We start from the raw sequence: 18,160 nt of genomic DNA, 5'->3' as shown, positions 1-18,160 counted from the left end.
CAAGCCTTATACATCATCAGAGGTAATGTTACAGGCACCAAGACAAACATTAACAGCATCTCACAGCCTGGCAGCCACATATTCACACACATACACAGCTGACAGACGCAACAGCGCAGCGTATGGATAGAGGTACACCAGCACCAACATGCTCAGTAAGGTTAACATTAGCTTACTTTTGATGATTACAGCAGGAGGTGACGGGGCTTGGTGTTGAACACTGAAATTATTTCATTATAGTCCAATGATTGAGTCAGTTCTCTTTCAAAGGATAGCAGGGACAAAGAGTTCAGTCTTTATGTCATCATCGATGCCCTGATGCCAGTTTTTATCCGACTGACAGTTGAAAAGAGTCTTTCGACAGTACAGTGTGTTGCTGCTGCTGACAGGGAAAGGGCTGTATTAGCAGCCATGTACGTGTCGTTACTACTTGGCACATGTCGAGGAGAAACTGGTGCAGGAGTAGGTATCTGGGTTTAGAATGACTGCTGAACTCGAGCTGAATTCTCTTCCTCTTGCTCCTCACAACATCTTTTAATGACTACTTTGTTTTGCCATGGTTTTTATCTTAACTTACATTAAAAGCAACTAGCTAGCAGAAAGTAGGCCTCTGTGCCTCTGTGCAATGTGTGAACTGTACACTGAGTGAAAGAGGAGGGGCTGCTCGCAATCTCATATGCGAAAATAGACTGTCACTCAAAAAAATCTGACCTTTCGACATCATATGGTGAACCAGAGGCAAGAAACAAGAATTTCTATTCATTGGATGATCCAGCAAAAAAGGAAGCCTTCTGATTGTTCTGACAGTTGTGAAGTTTGAGGAGATAGAAGCCCCATGCATTTTTCCACAGACAAATTTTAAGTGACTTACAGATGAAGCATTTCTACAGCTTGGAACTCTTCCAGTTGAATCATTATTACAAAAGATTCAACAGCTCTCTTAGAAAATTGGTTCTTGGATAAATAGTCAAAGGTACAAGCCGGTGTACATGAACATTGAAGTTAAGTACAATATTTAGGCAAGAAACATTTAATCAACAAGCTTAATTAAGCACTTAATTCTGTTATGTGCGCTACTAACAGCAGGGGAAAGCTAAAGATTATGATATTGATAAAAACAAGCTACACAATCTGTTGCTTGAATCAATTTACTTTTAAATTTTGGATCAGTTTTGGATTAAGTAACTATGGCACAGTGTTTTATTAACAAATGTAACAACCAAGCCTTTTAAATTCACTACCACTCTGATTCTTCCCCTGACTTTTCCATAAACAAAGCTGAGATCATTAAAACTGTTGGTAATAACTTAAACCTAAATGATTGATACATTATTTAAGATAAGATGTACCTTTATTGACCCCCCCGTAGGGGAAATTCAATTTGATTTGTATTGTGTTGTATTATGTCGAAAAGTCAGATTCTGGTCTTAAATCAATTTTGACGTGTGACGTGTGTTTTGGATTTGTACGACAGAGTAGATTACTGCATATTTCAAATACAGTGCACTTGTAATTATAAGCCTTTATTAAACAAGGTTTTCCTGATGGAATCACCTGAGGCAAATAGCTTGGAGGCATTAAGTCCTGTAGATGGCTCTTAGTAAATATGACGTGATGAATTATTTTACAGCACATTTATTTCAAAAGTGAGACTGAAGATGTGAGGCAAACCCTCAGGATACCTTCTGACAGCTCACTGAGGCCTACAATACTCCCAGTACAGTGCTTCTTGGACACTGAACATATGGGAGTTGAATGGTCATCTGGGATATGTGCGTCTGCATGTACATGTGTGTGTATTTGCCGGAGCTGATAATGCGTAATGCATTTGTCATGCCAGCCAGGCCAAGCAGGCATAAAAGGCCTTTCTTCTTAATCGAGTCCCACAGGGTAATTCAGTAATACAGATGGGGCCTGTCATGCTTTTCTGAAAAGCAAGACGAGGAGGAGGATGAGCAACATGAAGAGGAGGAAGAAGAACTCATCTGGCCTCTGTGGATCACAGTGTCTCCATTAGAAGTGGAAAATTGGGTTGATGGGTAGATACATAGGTGGATAGTTAGGTTGATGTTTTAATTTTTTGCCATATTGATAAGAAGTCGGCTTCTTTTCAACTTTATTTTTCTCTTTGAGAGATGAAAGAAGAGAAACAAGCTCTCAAAGTAGACTGCAAAGTATAAAAAAAGAAATACAAAAGACAGGAAAACATGTCCTGAATATTCAGTTTTAGAGCGTTGTCATCGTTACCTAAGCACCATAACACAAAAATCTGCTGTGCGTTATTTGGACATATGTCAGGTCGGCTCAGCTTTTATGAAGGCTTGTTCAAAGACTCACCCTCATTTCCAAAGGGGGAACAAATAATGGATTGAAGAAAGGCCAAAAACAATGGACTGTTGTTTTTTCCTTGTGTACTGCATTGGTAAAGAAATTGTGTGAACAGAAAAGGTGATTACTGTAGACCATGCTGACTCATGTCTAGGTAAAACATATCTTATGGAGATTCAGAGTCATCATCTACCTTTATCATCCAGTGTGGTGTAAATTAAGAACAATTCCCTTCAGGTTGTCCCAGTTTCCAAATGCTGCAGCCCTGCTTAGCTGTAACAGATCAGCTTTACACCAAATGTTTCCATTTCTGTGGTCTTTCAGTTGTCTTCATTTCCACTGTAAATAGGTCTTACAGGAGGGACAGTGTTTTTTATTGTCACTTAGATTTCTTCCAGTTGCGTTTCTGCCTCATAGTCCAAAGACATGCAAATTAGTTGGTCTGCATAATACATTGTCCAAAACATGTGACTATTGTTCAGTCAATCAGTGACTGGAAGTGTGTCCTGGGGTTTCCCCGTTTTTTTCCCCTCTCTATGCTGGAATATGCTCCAGCCTCTGAGTACCCTGAATGGACAATGAATGCATCTTAGTATTTCCCAATAATTTGTACATTATTATGTATTGTCCCTTAAGCCTTCAATGCCAAATTTCCCCAAATGGACAATCACGATTTGATTATGAGTCTGAACTTGGGCTTGATGCCCAGAAATGGTGCCAAACAGTGCTCAATAGAAGGTTAGAGATGTTAGCCAGTGGCCAGAAGGAAGCCAGCAGGAAACCCTGCAGTGACTTGAAAATGGTGAAAAGCAGCAATCAACAGAAATACAAGGAGGGTGTGGGGTCAAAATATTTGTCTTCCACCACAGATACCTTGATTCAATTACCAATAGTGTTGCTTCCAACTCAGCCATGCATTGAAATGAACTCAACTCACAGTATTTGCAGGTGGGAAACTCGTGAGGTATTATGTCTTGTTGCTGCACTAGTGACTCCTACTGACTGTAGTACTGCGGACACACACACACGGCTGTCTATGCCCTCCCCAGGACAGTGACAATGACCAGCAACTGGCAATAACAAATAGCATAAAGGAAGGCTAAGAGGCTACAGTCATGCTAGCAGCTCTGTGAGGCGGTACTTAAGTGCTTTGAGCTAAATATCAACACGCAAACATGCTTACAATGACAATATTAACACACAGATGTTTAGCAGGTGTAATGTTCACCATGTTCACCATCTTAGTTTAGACAATTGCTAATTAGCACTAAAGACAAAGTATAACTGACACTGATGGGAATGTTGTCAGTTTTAGAGATATTTAGGTCATAAACTAAGTTTAAATTTGGATTTGATGATGCCGCGACATGAAAAATTAGTGGATCATCAAAGTTATTAAGATTCATCTTGAGGGGGACATGATGTCTTCATTAAATTTCTTGCAAACTATCCAATAATTGTCTAGACATTTCACTCAAAACCACAAATGTCAACCTGCTGGTGGCACTAGACCAAAAGTCAGTGGACCACCAAAGTCATTAGGATTGATCTACTGGGCACCTTGAATGTCAGTACCAAATTTAATGGCAATCCATCAAATAGTTGTTTTTTAGTCTAGACCAAAGTTGTGAGCCAAACAACTGACAATGCCATCCCTAGAGCCACACCACAAACTGTTGGTGACCATCAACTTCTTCACTGTAATGGCTACAATCTCAATAAGCAACATTTAAAAGTATTGTTGAAACTAGATGCTGTATTTTTGAATTAATACAAATTTTCACCTGAAGATCACAGAGAACACATTTATAGGCATTGTACAAGCTGAATTGCGGACAAAAAAACCCAAACTAATTTCAAATGTGCAAGGGCATTGTTATCCCTCATTGTACACTTGGTGGAGCATAACATGTTGCTGGAATTGAATCAACACCTCCCAGCAGGCCTTCACCAACCAAAACTGTCTGCATCAGTGGCCCAGCACAGTAGGTCCCTGGGGACATAACATGCAGATATGCACACATGAACACACCCGCGTGCACTTGAATTCTGTTATTCATATCAACATCCCAGAGCACACAAATTACAGGATTTGTGAAGATGAAGATAATTTAACAATATAGACAGTCTTCAATGTCAATGAACCATAAAGAACAATTGAAATGAACGAAATGTGGGTCATGGATTCATTAAGTGTCTCTTTCATGTGACAACTCACATTATTAGATTACATGCAAACTACCATCTGTTCAGTGTTCTTAATTTATAACGCTGCTGTCTGTAGATATCCTAATAAGAACCTTAATAGCTACCAATTACAGTCTATTTCTGTTATTGTTAGCTATCTTCACCTTTTTTATCAACCCATATTTGTGCCTGGAAGATTTATCTGAAAACTTTGTCAACATCAACCTACTTCATATTCAGTCTGCCGCCTGTTCTTTTCACACCTGGAAGCCACTCTGTAAAACAACAGACTCTCCTTGTTGGATAGCGAGCAGCTCGACTGATCAATGTCGGGGGTTAAGCACGCTTTTTCTTCAGGGAAGGAAGGGTATAAACGGGCGAAGTTGAACATAATTTTGCGGGTTTTGAAGTTAATGCGATCTGTGCTACATCGAGGCTGTACTGACATCTAATAAAAACAAGGCAGCAACAACGCTTCAGTGTAATGCTTAATAATTTAATTGTACAGTGCAGATAAAAGAGGCAAAGGCAGTCACTCATGACAATGTGCTGAAGCCTCGTTCCCAGTCTTTAAAAATTCACAACGGTGCTGCGAGTGGATCTGTAAAATATCTTATGTACTGTATATCACACAACACCCTTGAGGTATTTTTGGCCATTGTCAAAAAGAATCCACTTATACTTCCCGCAGAGAGTTTTGACAACAAACCACTCGGAACAATTTCTAACCTTTGGCACAGAAAATGACAGTAAATGGCAACTTGCCCTCCTCACTTCATTCCAGACACGTCTGATCTGCTGGTCACAGTCCTTCACATTCAAACCAGCTATTATACCATATTGTGAAGCATAAAAGCTCTCACACATGCACTGTGCTTAACCTCATAATGTGTGTTGTAACCAAAACAATTCAACATACATTTACACTGTTGTCTGAAAAAGGCTCTGTACTTGTTGTATTCAATAGCACTCAAAAGGGAGAAAATTGTGTTTGTGTGTGAGGGAGAGAGAAAGGTCTATGTGTGTCCGGTCTTTGTACCATCGCACAAGTGATTAGCTGTAGTTAGTGTCCTGTGACGTAAAGAGTGAGAGCATCAGAGAGAAGAATGGGGAAATATTTTCAAGCTTGTTTCACTGGACTGAATGAAATCATGAAAGCTTGTTCAGTATTCACTTTTTGGAACATTTAATGGCTAATTGACCAGGGAAGTCATTTAGGCATTTCTCATCAATGCAGAAATGATTGATAAATTAAAATGTACATTTTCTGGAACGGTACATGTTATCTGCTTGGTTGTACCCTATAAAGAGCCCTCTTTTCTGGAGCTGCTAGTGGTGCCATCCAGATGCCAGAAGCATTGTGTGCTAAAAGATTCAGCATGTTGTTAAAGACTAGATGTAGCTGTTATAAGGTTTTCCTTTGGCAGCTTTAGCAGGATTGCTGCTTATAATTATTCTACATCTCCCTTTGTGCCCATATGAAGACTTACAGTGCTTACATATGCTTACAGTATATGTGTATTCAGAGAAAATATATACTTTTTTACAGACAACAGGGCAGTGGTAACAGGGCATGGAGTTGCAGTTTGGAGTTTTTAGTCGAATTTTAAACACATGCAGCCAGAGTGATACATGAAACCTGTGATATAAATTTTTAATGAAATGTTTGTTCAATAACATCAATCATTCTCTGGCACTTCCTACAAGCACCTTCAAATCGGCTATGTTGTCTGATGCAGGTTCTGTCTCTCTTTTTTTTTTCTTTAAATGAAACTATACTTAATGAAATTATATTTTGTTAGAGCATTTAGGTCTGGTACTGTTCCATATTTCTGATGCCTCAGTTTTTGCTCCCTAGAACCAAACTGAATGTTGTTGCCAAGCAAAGTTAGCTAAGATCCTACATGCTGACTGGAAATACTATTAATTGCCATGGTAACAAGGTAACTGCTCCAGGAAGCACGGTGAAGCTTTTCTGATCTCTAAAGTGTAAATCTTTCTTCTCTGGATGGATAAATGGATGGCTCTGCCTTCATCAAAGAGGAAATAGATTATTTTAATCGTCAAGGTGACACTGTGAGTGATGATCACCATTGTTTTAAACTTGATTTGATTTTTGGCTATGGACACCTGCTCAGGATCAGTCACATGTAACTGCTGGCTGAAAACACTGACAAATGACAGATAAAACAGAATGATTGCATGTATAAATCTCACACATGTACCACCTACAATATATGCAGCTGTCATCACTCACTCTTCTACCTTCTGGCTCTTGCAGTGAAACCAACAGTCATTGATGTGGGCATATATGTCAACAGCATTGGGCCTGTGTCATCCATCGATATGGTGAGTTAAAAGATTTCTCCTCTTCTTTGTCTTCCACTCTCTCCCTGTTTATATGTCTCTCTCTGCTCCCCTCCCTCTCCTCCTCCATACACACATTGTCCGGTGTCTGACATTAGTATCATCATACATGAATGCTGCCATTTCTCACATTGTATTTAGAGGTCATGTGGGCTGCCTGAGATCAACCACAGCTGTTTCTGTGGCAGAGGAAGCCAGGAAAGATAGGTGTAGATGCTTTGTTCATGTCCTGTGGATCAGCTCGGATTAAGCAAATGAGTGAGTTTAAAAACCCAGAAGAGCCATAGAGATTCTGCTGTGAAAGCTCTCTGCTATCGAGTTAGACAGCAGTTTGTCTGTCTGTGGAGAGGAGAGCACCTCCTCTCTGGCTCCAGCTTACTTTAAAATGTTACATTCTGCCAGTTTTCTTCCTGCTTTGTGTTTTTTGCTTTATTTAGTAAGTGGATCTTTTGCACCGCCATGGAAGTGCCTATTAGTTCTTACTAATAGGCAAGAAGGCAAAAATGGTTTTGGAAAAAGACCAGCGCATTGATAGATGCATGTTTCATTAAGAAGGCCCTGATCAGATGCCATAAAACATCTGAAATGTTGAAACCGAAAGTTTGATGAGCGGTAATGAGAAAAATAGCTACTTCTCAGACAAATAAAAGCATAAACAGTCTGTTGTTTGGCCTTGAATGAAGTGTGGTAGATTAAGTGGATACAGCCTTTCATTATGTTCAAATCAAAGGCCCTGTTCAATTGCTGTCAATACATTCAAATATTATATTTATTTTTCAGCTTGAAATTTTTCTCTCAAACTCTCTACGGCAGAACAAAATGCACATCATACACATTATAATAAAGCATTTCATCTTGGAACTTACCAGATGTTGAGTTGTGGCTGTTGCCAGGCAACATTAAATATTTCCAGACATAAAAGCAATTTAGCACTAGCCTGCAACGTATATTATTTAAGATTAGATCTGCCTATTCAGAATTAGATTACACAGAACCTAAATTGTTTCAGTGACCACAATGTTATTCCTGTACATTATGTTGTGCATGTCTTTACTGCTTTTTTCCTAGAACAAATTAACTTAGTCTATAAAAATGATGCAGGATAAGTTCACAAGTTTTCAAGTAAAACAATAGTCAGGTGCCCAAATTAACAGTGACACATTTTCCTCACTGTAATTATTCCTCCTGTTCATACTGATCATTAAAAGATCCCTTCATAATGCCCTTTCAATGTAAGTGATGCGGGACAAAATCCACAGTCCTCCTTCTGTGCAAAAATGTATTTAAAAGTTTAATTGAAGCTAATATGAAGCCTCAGCTGTCCAAATTAGTCAAATCAAGTCAATATCTTTCAAAGTTACTGTCCCTTTAGTGCCAAATTCCCTCTTTTCATTATGATCTTATTACAAGGTACAATATTTTACTAATAAGACTGTAACTGTTGAAGATATCCACTTGATTTGACTAACTCAGACGGCTGACACCTCATATTATCTTCAGATCAACATTTAAATACATTTTGAGCTCAAAATGAAGGCTGTGGATTTTGTCCCTCATCACTTAGATTGTTAGAGCATTTGGAGGGGATCCTCTAATGGTCAGTATGAACGGGAGGAATGATTACAGCAAGAAAAACCTATTTTAATGATCATTTTTAAGACTTGAAAAACTGTGAACCTATTCTTTTACATCTACAGGCAAGTGAGAAAGCAAGCTTGTTTACAGTGGCATAGTCATATTGTATATCTGAATTCAGATAAAGGTTTGGCGTGGTGCACTACATTTTAAATGAGTGCAACTGTACACAGTACTGTTGTCCTAAATTGACCCTATTCATTTTGTGCCAGAGCATTACTATGCAGCCATTTTGCAGAAGCCATTTAGGAAGTGCAATTAGGTAGTTGAACTCATAGTTCATTAAGTTGTTTTTGTACTCTGGACTCTGGGGAGCCAGCAGGAGATGCACAGTCACTTTAGTAAATACTTTGAACCCTATGGTCACATCCTTTTACATGAGGCATGGATTCACACACTACAAAAGAAAATTGAAGTGTAACAAAGGTTTATTCTGTTGCAGAGCTATTGCATTTGATTGCATTACATTGCACAGGTGTTGCTTATGTATGTTGTGATTTGCACAATAAAAGAATAATGTGTAGCCAACTGGTCATTATTACAAATGAAGCCCCTGCAGGGTGATTCAGCAATTAAATGGAAGGCTCTTGATAACACTGCTTATTTTACTATGATGACTTCCTTCCTGCTGAATCCTGCTTATTACATGGCTGCTTACAAAGGACATCAATCAATTGACACTAAAGATAAAACCACTAAAATGCTTTCATTACTAACTAAAACCACTGAGCTTGCATGGAAAAGCAGGCCTGCCTGCACCGGTGAACAACATTTTATCTGGTGAGGTAATTTGAAGAGAAATCAACAAAACAGACCAAATGCTTGTGGCTAAATGTGAAAGAAAAGTCTGAACAAATAGATCAGATTACCTTTTACTGGCCAATTAGAATTGAGTGCTCAACAAAGCTTTGTAATAATTAAGCAAATGGGCCATAGTGCTTCTTTATATATTGTACTTAGCATTGGTGCTCCGCAATAACAAGCATGCAAATTAAGAGTGAGTTTCAGGAACAGCAATTGCATTTTTTTTTAAAAAGCACAATCTCAAGTATGTTATTGCTTTTACATAAGGCTGATTTTCATTAGCATCAACAAATGATAAACCAATTTGTAATTTGGGTTGATGTGCTATCAGGGATTTTTACCAGGGACTTCTGACATACTGGAATCCATCCAGGGCTTTATTGGGCAGCCCAATTACTCCATTACAGTAATCCAGGTAAAATGTGTCAAAAGTATGGATGCGGGTCTCTGCTACAGAGACATAGATGCAGTTTGGGGATGTTCATCAGGCAGAAGAAAGCAGATTTGGTGAAGCATTTTAGCTTAAGAAATTTCAGAAGCTTTAGAAGTAGCTCTGATAGAGCAGTCTTCTTGGATACCACAACATGGACTGTTTTGTTCGTGTAAAGGTTGAGCATAGGCTGTTGATTGGTGACAGAGGAGGAAGGTGGGTGGTACAGTTGTGTATCATTGGTGTAAAAATGACAAGTACAACCATGACATCTGATTATGTGACCCAAAGGATGCATGTAGATGATGAAAAGTAGGGGTCCCTGCACTGAGCCTTGGGGTGCACCTTTATTGACAGTTAATGGTTGGAGTTACAGTACCCAGTTTTAACAAATTGCCCCCTATCGGCAAAAGAACACTGCAACCAGAAAAGGGAGTATCAGTGAGGTCAAGGAACTCAAGGTCATGTGGTGCGGAAGATGCAAAATTTTCTGAATGATTTTATGTTCTCTGGTCATCAACCTACAAAACATTTTTCCTCATTGCTAAACCATACAAATCCTTGCTGTAACACTGAATTAAAACGAGGCACAATAGCTACTACTCTACTACTCACCTACTACCCTATCTACTACTCACAAAAAAGAAAAATATATAGAGCAGGTGCAAGTACTTATATAACATAACTCTTGCAATTACATGCATCTTTTGCATCTTAGCCACAAATGTGAACCTGCTGATGGTGTTCATGGCAGTACATCTAATAGTTGTTGAGATGTTTCAGTCTCAACCAAAGTGGTGGATCGATAGACCAACATTGCCAGCCCTAGAGCCCCACTGCTAGCATGGCTAACAAATCTAGCACTTAAATTTGTCCCCTCATCTAAATTCAAACCCTTTGAAACTGCTGACAGAGTCTTGCTGTTCCAGGATGTCCTTATTTCTATTTATAACTGCTACTAGCTATGCAAATTATGTTTATTCTAGCATCTACTAAATGAGAAAATCTCATAATTTTACTTTGTACTCTGTAATACTGCAAATGTCCATCTTTACAAATCATGTAGACTCTTTGTCAGTGTTAAAATATAATTTTTTAAAGACTGACACACACACACACACACACACACACACAATCAAGAGTAATATAGTTGTTGTTGTTGTGAATTAAAAACTCCTGCAGCTTGTAGTGGGTCAGTGGGTCATGGTTGGACTGGTCTCACCATGGGAACCCAAACTTTGTTTCAGTAGAGAGCAGAATCCCGCTGTGACATTCCAGTGATTTTTCTCTGTGTAAGCGCTGATTGGCCTGACCCTGTCAGGGCCGATGGACGCTGGTCACTGGAATGTGAATCTCCGTCTGCCCCTAGGGTTGACTGGACAGGAATTAATGCAAAGTCGCAACTCTTTTATGTCCGTTTCTGCCCCTCTCTCTCCACCTCGCCGTTTCTTCCCCCTTTTATCCATTACTCTCTGGAAATGTTACACAGTCAGAGACAGAACAAAGAGACACACAAAACAACTGATTTCCTCAGTGTAGCCTGGACTTGTTTTTTTTTCTATTCACACCACACTGCACACGCTGGACCTGCACTCTTCCTCTTGCTTGAGTCCAATTCATCATGTATCCTGAGACGTCCATTTAGCACGCTTGCTCTTTTTGAACTTCATGTGTGTGTATCTCTGAGTGTGTGTGTGCATGTGTGTGTGACTTCCACGTAAAAATCAGGTCAAATCCCTAGGGTGTGTTAGATGTATGATCTATATTGATCTCACACACACTCACAACAACTGTCTCTAGTGCTATACGACATGGTCAGTGACCAAACTCCAGGAAGCTTCTCATCTGCATTTGAACAAAACACATTATCTTTCCTCATTTGCGCCAATGGTAATGGGCACTGGCTGGGATGATGCAATGCCAAATGAAGCTGATAGTAATTTAGGGCATACTGTGATGAATGGTTGAGTGATTAAACAGCATTAGCGGCATTAAAGTTGAGTGAAAGTGCTGGGCTTTTATAGCTGGTGCTGGGAGAGTCGGATAACACCGCCAGTAAATTAACTGACAAAGATGGACGCACTTTGACATCGACACTGTGTTCTTGTCGTCTATGCCTGAGCCAGTGAGTGGGTGGCGTCCTGAATTTGCTGCTTGATTATTGTCCATGCCAATGTGTATCCACCAAGCGTAGAAATTATGAGGACCACCTGCTCTGTCCATGAAATAGACTGAGTATGTGAAACCAAGCAGAAGTGATGAATCCCTATTGATATCACCAATACTGAACCCACTTGAGAAATGAAATGGAGGAGACACATTAAAGATGGTCAAGCCTTGAGACAAGCATGACAAAGAAAAGAATGTGTGCTGCTGCAAAGCCCTCTCCATACTTTCTTGCCCAAATACTTTCAACATATTGAGTCTAAGAAAATATCAGAATCAGTCTTAAAACCACCATGTGTGATTTCTGAAGTCGCATCTAACAATTATTTTTGTTATTGATGAATCTATTGATTACTTTTTTGATCATTTCTTAGACTGTAACATTAGAAAATAGTGAAAAATGTCCTACATCACAGTTTCACAATCCCCAAGATGACATCTTCAAATGTCTTATTTTGTTCCAACCAACAAAGTCCAAAATCCCAAAGATATTCAGCTTATAATCATATCAAAGACAGAAATGGAGAAAATACTTGCTTTATACATGGGTTAAAAAATTAATTATCTTTTTTTTTTTTTTTTTTGACGATCAATTAACTGACTGGTAGTTTCAGTTCTAGCAATTTGTGTGTAGAATGTTAACTTCTGCTCAAGTCTTGAAATCTACATATCGTCCCACAGTCCACACATACCTTTATATACTACTCATTTGCTTTACCAAATGTGTTTTGAGGGAAATGTTATTGCATTCATAGGCAAGGTTTTGTTTAAATTTTTGCATTTTTTTGATAGTAGTCCACCAAATACACTATTTCCTCCCATTTGAGTAACACTTGCTAAAACATTTGCTGGCTCCAAAAAACCCCTCGCTCCAGTTGACCCCCATTCAACTTCTTTAGATTACTAAATCAATCATTTTTTTGGATAACAAATAATTATGGTCTCAATCACTACATTTGTGTGCTGATGGTCATTTTGGAAAGTATTGCTTTGTTAATGAGATGAACACTTATAGTAGCTTTGATGTCTGCTGTGTGGGCATTGATTGACAGCTGTGACTGACAGTTGGCTCACCTGCTCGACTCTGGGATTTTCACTGAGTTGGACTATTGTTGCAATATATTGGCAAGTTGAATGTTACTTGATTACATACCTTCAGTGTTAGAACAATTTAGCTCAATGACCTAATGTGGCAACACCCTGCACTCCCTATTTGGAAGGTCCTGGCTCCAAACGGAAAAGATGGCGCCAACCATGAACTGCAACTCTGAGCTTCAAACTTGCTTCAATGCAAACGATGGGTGATGTTACACCTCGCTGCATCCAACTTTATATTCAGTCTATGTAAAAAACTACAGTAACTGGCTGTTTTAGAAAATTGCTGAGTGTTTTTTTTTTAAGATTAAAGTGTATGTACATGAACTGCTTTTAAAATTTTACATCATTAGTAGGAGGCAATTGACTTTGGGCTGAGTTCCACAGACAGGCTAGTGAAGTTGAAAATTATTGACATGCAGACTCATATATTGTTGGTTATTTCATGGGATTTGTTGCAAGAGAAATATAGATTATTGCCAGCCTTGTCCTTTAAATATGGAAAATGCCAACATGTACCCTCTTGTGCTTTAACTCATCATTGCCTGCTGAGTTGCCATAAAAATGTCATTTATGCTTTAATTGCCAGTAGCGAGTGTCAAAAACACATGGAATACTGTAGTAGTGAATGTTTTGCAGAGACCAGGTTAGATTGGAACAGACATCTATTAGCTCCACTGCCACACTGGACATTTGCCATCAGCCAAAGACGAAAATAATACTTCCTTTAAACATCAGTGAAGGCTCTTCACTGCTAACATCTGACTGAAGTGTCAAAGCAGATCATTATCACCTACAAGGAAGTGTCGGCCTGCTATTTGCGGCCGTGTGGCAGTTGTATCAGAAATCAGCTTTTTTATCACATTCACAGCGTACTATATCTATTTATATAGATACACTTTTACTGAAAATCGCTTGAGGCTTGATTGGTCATCATCTTACTATCTAGATCCCATGTCAATGCTTTATTTAGTACTCCACTCCAGTAGCAAATTAGGGGTGTAATGATGTACGGATGTGCTATGACCCTCTTCTCAAAGGTGAAACAACTGGCCATTGAAGGCCACAGCTGATGACGTAAATGAAGAGCAGTGTTGGAAAAAAAACAGACTATATGCGGGGACACACACCTGACACAAAACTCATCTAAATGCAAGTAGACGACCAGACTTATTAAGCAGAATGTGGTGCCCTAATTTTGATTGTAAATGAGTGTAATGAAGGCTTATGAAAGACTTGATGGACAGTTTGAAGTTCACTTGGCAGTTCATTTAAGTGTAGCTTGGTTCAGTACAATGTCTTTACAATCCATGCTGTATGCACATACGAAAAAAAATAATGAATCTAAATATATTTGGGAATAGAAATAAATGAAAATATAATAGTTAAGCTTAGATACTTAAACTTTTTTCAATTGTAGGAATCAATTTTTTAATCCTCATGAAATAGCTCAAAGGTTTAAAATCATTTTTGTAAATACTGATACTACTTTAGCCTCCAATATTTCTCTCTCAAATGGAGATCCCCTTCAAATTTTTGGTGATTACTCTTCACTAGAGTATTAGATCTGCCAAGTCAGTGCCACTTTTTAAAAAGCTTTTAAAAAGCCACTTGTATTGTCTGACATTTTTATAACATCTGTATAATTTCTACTCCAGTGGTTGTACTTTTAAATGTTTTATTTCTACATGTTTGACCACTCCTTGAAAGTCCTTCTGTATTCTATATTCTGTATTTATTCTATATATAAATTCCAACTCTGTTCTTTATACATCAGTATGGTTTCTTGTAAAGATAACAAACATAACAAGTTTATTCGTACATATATTTCAATCACAATGTTTTATTACGTAAACTGCAGAAATATGGTTTCCATGACACAGCATTTGTATGCCAAAAACTTAGATTTAGAACGATTTGTTAGTGTTATTTGTCATTTGTTTGATTTTAACCTGTGCAAATGAGCAAAACTCAAACTCAAGCCAGAAATGAACCAAAAAAAAAAAAAAAAAGCATCATGCGTGTTTCTTCTGTCTTCCTACTAACATGTCAGTCCGAATGCATCTCTGGTGAGTGGAAAGGGATTGATCCATTCGGTGCAGACAGCGATCTACATTAGTCCGCATAAATGTGTTTACATGAATAATCTTTGAAGAGACGTCATCCTGAGCCAACCGAAAACGTCCCTGTCTGACAGATGCAATATTTCAAAGCAGCTATGTGTTTGTGTGTGTGTGTGTGTGTGTGTGTCTGTCTGGGTTGTGTGATTTTACAGTCCAAGACAAAAAAAGCTGTCTCTACACACACGCTCTGTCAGTGTGTATATATGCATTTGTGTGAGTGTGAACAGCTTTCCTTTGTGCTTTTTATTGTCTGGACCGATAAACCCACTGAAGTACAAGTTCTGTGTGAGTGATTCCAAGCCCTTTTTTTCCCTGCTTCTCTTCAACCTTCTCTGATCACTTCTGCTTATCGAGATCTTTTTTTTTGTTTTGTTTTGTTTTGTTTTGTTCTACTTTTAACATTTTGTAGGTGGAAGCTCTGCTGATGGAGGCAAAAAGTAATTTATTGAATCCTGACTCATCCTGAGATCAAGGTCGTCCTTCGCAAAGAGGAGCCAACCAAATTAGCCGACACTTGAGTCTCTGACATATCGACAATGAACACATTTATCATTCCATAATTAAAAGAAAAGGAAAGACAAAAGACAGCGACAGTGATTCAGGGATAGAGATTATTATTCTGATTGGCACGCCATCAATTGAGCGCAGCCTTCAGTCTTCTTGGCACAGAACATCTATTAGTCAGTGTGCACATTTTGAAGATGTCATTACTGACCCAAAACACGAGCAGGTCACGGCAATACAGCACAGCCGTGGCTTTAATTTGCTGCCATCGAGTGCTGTCAGCTCACGCCGCATTTTTATTTTGTTTACACTTTTTTTCTGCAAACGGTGACAAGCAATCAACACTGTAATTATTTTTAATTGCCTCTATTGTGGGACAACAGCGGTACGAAAACAGGTCTTTTCTATTAATTGTTGTCATTTCATTCTTTCTTAATGTTGCAAAATGTAGTTTTTTTTCTTGGAAAAAAAGCCTTTTTGAAATATGAAATCCCTGCTAGATAAAAAGTGTTATCTATCTACTATATTTCAGAGGAAAATATCATACTTTCTACTCTACTGCATTTATTTGACAGCTTTAATTACTTAATCTGAATGTAGCATTTTCTGATTAAGACATGTGGGATATGCCAGTATTTGGACATATGCCAGTATTTGGACGTATACAGCACATTCGGAATATGCGTCTCAATTGGGGTTTTACCGCAGTTTGCCTGTTTACCCCTGCACAGGCAAAATGACATATGCCGGAGGAGGAAGGCAGACCGAGGAGAGGAGTGAAAGGAGAGTGAAGAGCTGTTCAGGGTGGGCTGGAAAAATAGAGCGAGTCTTCTTCTCAACGGGGATGGAGGGGATTGGTTATTATCCTGACATGCAGCCGTGGACTGGCGGTGACAACTTGGTGTGATGCACCAAAAACACTCAGCAGTGAAGCAAATATCATGGGACAACATCAATACTGGATGTACCTGTAACTATAAATTAATAATATCAGTCATATCAATATCACTTATAAATATCAGGCAGCAGCTCACTAATGTTTTCTACCTCACTGGTTTTCTTCACTGCCTGCGGAGATCTTGTGATTCCCGTTCCCACTGGAGCAGAGGGAAACCCTAAAGACCCTCTGCATGTAAACGGGAATATTAGTGGAATATTCATTTTCATTAGCCATGTAAACAGCTTAGTGGGAATATTGTCTTTTTCAGAATAAGGGCAAAAACTTCAAACATAGTCATTGTTAAAGATGAAACCAGTGGTTTCCAACCTTTTTGGCTTTTGATGTCTTACAAAAAGCAGTGTGTAGTCGGGGTCACATTTCAGCAAATAGTGATTTTTCCCTCTAAACTTCTCACACATTTCAATAAATGTTCAAATGATCGATTTTTCACCAAAAATCAACAGTTGCTGAGAACAGATTTGTGTATCAGAACTTTGTTTTTTCTTCTTTCCTCTCCCATTAATCATCTCACGACTCCTCGGATTTATCTGCTGACCCTCTGGAGGGGCTGACCCCTAGGTTGGGCACCACTTGACTAAACTGTATATAAAGTAGTTGAAACTAGCTCCACTTCTAGCAGCTACAACAGTTACATGCTGCTCTATCACTGATGCTTATGATGTCATATATAATATGATAATAATATATCACCACTACTTTTACTGAAATACTTTAACTCCATCAAGCTCATAATACTTATGTACTTTTACTGTAGCAGGATTTTTCATGCAGGACTTGGAGTATTTTTAAATTATTGTATTGTTACTTTTACTTAAGTAATATCTGAATACTTCTTCCACATCTGCTCTTAAGTTTTCACTTCCTCCAGAAGCGGAGAAGTTTCTTGGATCTAATTTTGGAAGATAGTTTGAATTCCTGGCATCCCAATCAGAGTTGATAGGACGTTCTACAGTACAGTATCCTGCAGCTCCACTTATGTGATTAAGGCTGATAAAAACAGGTGTGCTTTTTTGCATAAAAGCTTGCTTTAATGCTGCTTTGGAATACATTTCACAGACTGCCAAAGAATGCTAATCATAAACCAGCTGAAAAACTTTCCATGGGTGTAAATAAGAATAGGAGAGTCTGAGAACAGCTAGGGGAAAAAAAAAATAAACAAGTACACGCTGGACTCTTGAGTCAGGGATTCTGGTGTTTATTCTTGTTTTATTCATCCCCGCTAATTTAGGTTTCCAGACAAACAGACTCAATCTGTAGTATATGCACTTAAACCAGAATGAAAGAAAGGGTGCACCCTTGGTACAACCTCAAACAAGGGACAGACTCACTGAATAATTGAGTCCATAAAAATTGAAGGACATCCTGACCCTCCACTCTGAACAGAAGTGGAAGCTATTTTTGTAGCAAGAACATTTAACTTACAAGGAACACAAACACACACACACAGCAGACGCAGATATACACACACACACACTTCCATCCAAACATCTATCAATCTATCTATTTTGTCTATCTATCTATCTATTATGTGTAAACGCGCACACACATGTGGGAAACGTA

At 38.6% G+C, this 18,160-nt stretch overlaps 1 protein-coding gene across 3 annotated transcripts in view; it reads left to right on the top strand.

Annotated features, from left to right (window-relative positions):
• Positions 1–18,160, top strand: part of LOC122976312 (gamma-aminobutyric acid receptor subunit gamma-3-like) — a 125,749-nt gene that overhangs the window by 20,754 nt on the left and 86,835 nt on the right. For all 3 annotated transcript variants that reach the window (XM_044344717.1, XM_044344719.1, XM_044344720.1), the window contains exon 3: positions 6,797–6,864. In XM_044344717.1, the coding sequence (XP_044200652.1) occupies positions 6,797–6,864 (68 nt within the window). The remainder of the gene's footprint in view (positions 1–6,796; positions 6,865–18,160) is intronic.

This window comes from Thunnus albacares, chromosome 24, assembly GCF_914725855.1.
Source record: "Thunnus albacares chromosome 24, fThuAlb1.1, whole genome shotgun sequence".
In the NCBI taxonomy this organism is placed as follows: Eukaryota; Metazoa; Chordata; class Actinopteri; order Scombriformes; family Scombridae; genus Thunnus; species Thunnus albacares.
The sequence above is the reverse complement of the archived record's forward strand: the minus strand, read 5'-3'. Positions and strand labels throughout refer to the sequence as shown.